Raw genomic sequence first — 6,195 nt, forward strand, 5'->3', positions numbered from 1 at the left:
TTCTGTTAGTTTGCTCCGAGGAAGGACCAGGGAAGCCTTGTTCACCCTGGTGACTCTGGTCTCTGCTCATCTTTGCGATGTGTTGCCTTTGATGTTCTCTGTTCTCAGCCCGTGGTGTACGATGGGAGGACCCCAAAGTTGTGACAGTGAGGCAGAGTTTGTTGTTTCTTTCCTTTCGCCCCTAACTTGGCCCAACTCTCTGCTTGAAGAGCCTTACCCCCTGCATCTTTTAGCCTTTTTCAGAAGACCAATTGTTCTCAGCTGAAATGCAGGTGGGCCTGTTTGGGGCCCCTGTAATCTTCTTGGTCAGAGTTGTCTTGAACCAGCCTGGCATGTCATGTCAATGGACGTCTCATTGCCACATCATTTCTGGGGAAAGATTTGTCGGCTTTAAGCTGTCTCCTCCCACCTTCCACGTGGAAAATGCTCAAAGGTATTGAAGCTGCGCTGGCCATCTGCTGTCTTGGAGAGGGAATGTTACTGATCTAAGCCTCCAGGGCTCTGGAGCATTTTGAAAACCAAGAATATCGGCGATTCATTTAGGGAGAAACAAGTCTCTTGGCTTCTTTTCTCCAAGGCAGCATTTTTAATAAGCAGCTCATTCTTCACCTACTTCATTTGAGTGGTAAATGGCAAGTTTGTTTGTTCATTTGTCCTTTGAAAAATCTGTTAAATGTCCCATTGTGTCCTTTGGAGAACAGAGGCCTTTTCCTCTTCCCACTCTGAGGTCTTCATACCAGCCGGTTCAGATTTGAGTAATATGTCAGATTGCACTTCAATTTGATGTTCCCTGTGAGTAGCCTTGTCCTTTGTAGCATTTTTCCCGCCATCCCCGCAATGGGAAGGGGGATGTTCCCACAACAACCTTGAGCCCAGGGAGGAGAAGTGAGGGGTGAGGGTGGGTGACAAGGAGGGGCGGCTGCCTCCCTGGGAGGGCGCATGGTTCTCCTTTGTGAGAAGGAGGCAGGAACACTGGATGTGCTTGTGTCCACGCCTCTTCTGAGCAGCAGGGCTTGCAGAGTGGGGCTGGCACCAATCCTGCTCTCTGGGAGCCTAGAAATCAGAAAAGGAAAACAACGAAGGCAAATATAGTTTGTATGATAAATTCGGTATTTTTCTCCAATATTTAATTAACACACAGCATTACCCAATACTTGGAAAACAGAGAAAAGAAATCACCCCATAATCCTGTCACTTGAAAACACTCACAGTTAACTCGCATTTTGGCATCTTTCCTTCTCTGTTTGTGTGTATGGGCACGTGCATGCCCACAAAACATCTATACAGTTTTGTTTCTTGTGTTTTTCCAGTCACTGTTATGTTATAGCATCTTATGAATGCACTGAAATTTAACTAACTGCCTCACTGTTGCTGAACATGGAGATTGTTTTCAGTGATTCACTATTTTAAATTTACCTGCTGCTTTTGGACTCCAATCTTTTCTGGGTTTAGGATTTTTTTTCCTTAGGCTTTATTTCCAGATATGTAGTTACTAGGTCTGAAGTACAAATACTAGTAGATATAGATATAAAATAGGCATATCATTTATTTTTATATGCCCTCCTGCCACAACTTTTAATTTGACAAAGGGGTCCAAATAGTAGGAGGCCCTTGATGACAGTTGGTCAGGTTCATCTTCAAAATGGTTGCTGTGGCGTGGATTCCCTCCAGCTGCTGCGGCCCGCTGCTGCCCTGTGCCTGGCAGTTTACTTCAGACCACCCACAAAGACCATGCACAGGTGTTCTTTTGTTTTACAGTGCATTTAAAATCTCTCATGAGGTTGCTCCTATTTCTTTACATTTATTTACTGGTTATTAATTTATGTATTATAGAAAAACATGGTTGAGAATTGACATACAGGCCCAGCTGGGTGACTCGGTTGGAGCGACAGTCTGTGTACCAAAAAGGTTGCAGGTTCAATTCCTGGTCAGGGCACATGCCTAGATTGTGGGTTCGATCCCCTGTTTGGGCACATATTGATGGGAGGCAACCGATTGATGTTTCTCTTGTACATTGATATTTTTCTTTCTCTTTCTCTCTACCTTTCTCTCTCAAAATCAATAAAAAATATCACCAGGGGTTGGGGGCAGGTTAGAAGGGGTCAATAGGGGGAAAATGGGAGATATGTGATAGTTTCAACAATAAAGATTAAAAAAAACCCGTGGGTGAGGATTTAAAAAAGGAGATAGAGAGAATTGACATACGGTAGTGATTTGAGCAGACTATAATCAGGGTAGTCTCACCATCTAGATCAGGGGTCCTCAAACTTTTTAAACAGGGGGCCAGTTCACTGTCCCTCAGACCGTTGGAGGGCCGGACTATAGTTTAAAAAAAAAACTATGAACAAATTCCTATGCACACTGCACATATCTTATTTTGAAGTAAAAAAACAAAACGGGAACAAATACAATATTTGTATTTGCATGTGGCCCGCGGGCCATAGTTTGAGGACCCCTGATCTAAATTCTTTTAACATTTCCCACCTGTCCATCATCACTCAGTTTATCTTTTTGATAAATTTTAATGTACAAGCATCAGTACACTTTCCCCTAAGTGCTCCAACATGCTTATCTTTAACTTTAATATGTTTTGTAGTCATTTTTTCTTTAAGGTTAAATTTGCATACAGTGAAATGAATAAACTGTAAGTCTACATTTGCTAACTTTTACAAATGTATGTCCTTTGTAACCCCAACCCCTAGGAAGATCATACCCTTCTAATCAATCCCCACCCTCACCCTGTCCACTTCTCTCATCTTGTTCTCCTGGATTAGTTGTGCCTGGACTGTGCCTTTACATAAACGGAACCATAAAGATGCTTTCTTTTGTGTAATGCTTTTTTACTCAGCATGTTTTTGAGATTTGTCCATGTTGTTACATGAATCAACAGTTTATTTCTTTTTATTGCTCAGTAGTATTCTAATATATGAATAAGTTACAGTATGTTTATTCATTCTGCTATTGATGAACATTTGGATTGTCTCTGGGTTTTGGATATTGTTATAAAAGCTGATATGAATATTCATATGCAAACCTTTATGTGGATATGTTTCTTGTTCTCTTGATGAATACCTAGGAGTGGGATTCCTGGATCATTGGGTTATTGGTTTTATAAGAAATTTCGAGTATTTTTTCCATAGTGGCTTAACATTTTATACTCTCACTAACAAGTTTAACAGTCCTGATTGATCTATATAACTGAGAAAGTTTTAATAATGAGGGAAGAAGCCAATAGCAGGAGTGGGTTCCTCCCCTATATTTAGAAACTTGTATGCCCTAATAGGTATACTTACGTATTCTTAGTCTGCTTATTGCTTGATAGTTAATACAGATCTGATTTGTGATTATCAATTCTATTTGATTCTCATTGCAGATTTGGATGTGGTTAGATTGAATATATTCTGATCCTGGGATATTTTCTGTAAAATGACTTTTCTGATATTAGTTTGCTGTGTTTTGTTTTTCTTCTTCCAAAACAAGAGTTTCCTCTAAAAGGAAGATTAGAAAATTTTAAGTTGGGCTGGGAGAACTATGGGTAGTTGATTAAATGTATAAATTCATAGAATAAAACTATGGTGCTAGAATCCTAGACATCTCGTATGTTCAACATGCCTAGCAAGTGACCCCGCGCTTGGTCTGTGGTTTTAACACTGGTGAAATGGGGTTTGGTATACTTTTTGAGACAGTTGTGACTGATTCCCTCCCTGGGTATGGCCACCTTTCCGCTCATATTTTATTTGTTTAACCCAGGTTCTGCATGATTAAAATTTTCACCCTTCCAGACAGCAGAGATCTGGCCCTCTAGAGGACTTCGTACTGTCTGTTCTGCATTCTGCAGTACCTTTGGGAATTGCACTTCTTTAAAGCATTAGGGATTTATGCACTTTTTATAAATAACTGTCCTTCGTTTTCAAAAGCATGAAGTTATCCTCAGGGAAGCCTGATACTCTTTATTAGCAATGAGGACATTTGTCAGCAAAATGACAGTGTTGCTGGGACTGTCCATCTCAGATGCGTGACACTCCAAAGATAGGTTGATGCCCTGTGCAAAGTAGAAGCAGTGGTGCATAAACCATAGATTTCATTTACTGCTTTCTCGCTATTTGATATTTTCAATCCCATCAATAGCTATTTTCCAAAATCTTGTTACTTTGATGTAATCTGAAAGTGAATTCAGCAACGGCAGGACAACAGACAGCATATTCCATTTGTAGCAGCTCAGGGAGGGCCGTGCAAGGGCAGGGAAAATAGCTTGAGTTATTTCTTGGGGAGTTTGTCCTTAAATTATGCCTGGTCCCAGGCAGCTGTGTGTGATTTCCAGAACTAGCAACTCTAACTTTAGTTCATTTTTATTTCATGGCTTTGGCATTTGTTTTTGCCTCTTTTTTGGTTTGTTTTTGTTTTGCATTTAAAAAAAAAAGTCATCACTGACTTATTCATACATATTCATGCTACATCCTTTTTTGGGTTGCATTTTCACACCATTCCACGCACCATGTAGCTTCCGGCTGGCAAGGAAGACGAGGACACGATCAGAATTGGAGAGGGTGACGAGAGTACTTCCCTGAGTGACCCGCATTTGGAGCAGACTAATAAGGTAGGAACACGGCAGTTAACTCCTTATCCCCTCTACCCCTCTCTGTGCCCAAGCCAGTTGTCTAGTCTGGGATGTGTCCCATGGGTTTCCTGTTCATTCCATCTGTATTGAGTGCCTGCTGTGTGCCTGTGGAGAGCCGAGAGACTAGGTCCCTTCCCTCTCAGAAGTCACTGACTGGGTGGGAGAGCCAGTAATGAAACAGTAAACAAACATATACTTGCAAATAAAAATAGGGCTTTACAGGGAGAGTAACTTTCCTGAGTGACCAGCACCAATGAGAATTTGACTCTGTCCACATTGAATGTTCCTCCAGTCACATTGATACTGAATATTTGGAGCAAACACTCTCCAAGTTTGAAAAAGATCCTAAAGACTGGGATGTGGTGGGAGTTAGGAGGCTGCAGATTTGACATTTGCAGCCTTCACAGTGTTCAAGTTCATGGAGTCACGAGTGGGAGATCATTAAAATGTAGATAGTTATGGAGAGCAAAGCTGTTAAAAGGCAGGGCTTTGGAATGAAACTTGATTCTGGGTCTTGGTCAGTATCTCTGTGACCCTGGTTAACCCTTACTTAGCCTCTAAGCCCAAGTTTCCCCATCAATGAAGATAATAACACTTCTTGTTAGACTTGTTGTGATATTTACATAGAAATGCATACCGAGTGCTCAGTAAATGGTAGCGGTTACTATTTTTATTAGTGTGTTCTAGACTTTTCCTTCTTGGGAGGTTGCTTATTTAGATGGATTTAATAACTAGATTGGTGGCACACAAGATCCTATAAATAACAGCTCATTTGTGTAGGTCTTGTCTTTCATTTAAAACCTTAATCAGAAAAACCAAGATGGCTGCACAGGTAAACACCAGAAATTGCTGCCTCCCACAACAAATTCAAAAATACAACTAAAAGACAAAACGGACATCATCCAGAACCACAGGAAGGCTGGCTGAGTGGAAATTCTACAACTAGAAGGAAAGAGAAAAGCGCACTTAGACTCAGAGGACGTGCGGAAGTGTAGAGGTACGGAGGTGCACGCGGCAAGGGCTGGCAACTGAGGACGTGGCTGTCTTTTTGAATCGGGAGGGAGTCACAAGCCCCCGACTGCTCTGAACTCCAGTTCTGGGTGAGTCTCTGGGGACCTAGACTCATACGGGGAGAAACTGGACTGTCTGGCAGCAGGCAGAACTCGGAACTCGAGGGTGGCTTTCTCTCAAAGGTGCTTGCAGCAATTACCGGGACACTGAGATGCGGGGCCCCTTAGGGCAAGGCTGAGGATCAGTCATAGCTGCTAGCTCAGCACTGTTGATTCCCTGAGACCCCGCCCCACCCAAGCTTCGGCAGAGGCTTTTGCATATGAATGCCCTGGCCCTTTGCAATCTGAAAATAACCTAACAAACTGCAGCTGGGCCAGACAGACCCAGAACTTCCAAGAGAAGGCCCAAGGCCCCACAGCAGCTTGCATTGCTTCACAGCTGGGCCTCATCTGGGCACCTCCAAACCCCAAACAAGGAAGGGGAATCTGCAGATCTCTTCGTAGCTCCTGCTGGGTAGCCACAGGCAGAGGCTAAATTAGCACCTCCTTAGAGATCCAAGAGCCAGT

General features: G+C 42.5%; 1 protein-coding gene across 2 annotated transcripts in view; it reads left to right on the forward strand.

Annotated features, from left to right (window-relative positions):
* The window catches only part of CDK5RAP2 (CDK5 regulatory subunit associated protein 2), a 157,074-nt gene that overhangs the window by 89,420 nt on the left and 61,459 nt on the right, over nt 1-6,195 (forward strand). For both annotated transcript variants that reach the window (XM_014550189.1, XM_014550190.1), the window contains exon 19: nt 4,502-4,597. In XM_014550189.1, the coding sequence (XP_014405675.1) occupies nt 4,502-4,597 (96 nt within the window). The remainder of the gene's footprint in view (nt 1-4,501; nt 4,598-6,195) is intronic.

This window comes from Myotis brandtii, unplaced genomic scaffold (genome assembly GCF_000412655.1).
Source record: "Myotis brandtii unplaced genomic scaffold, ASM41265v1 scaffold589, whole genome shotgun sequence".
Lineage (NCBI taxonomy): Eukaryota > Metazoa > Chordata > Mammalia > Chiroptera > Vespertilionidae > Myotis > Myotis brandtii.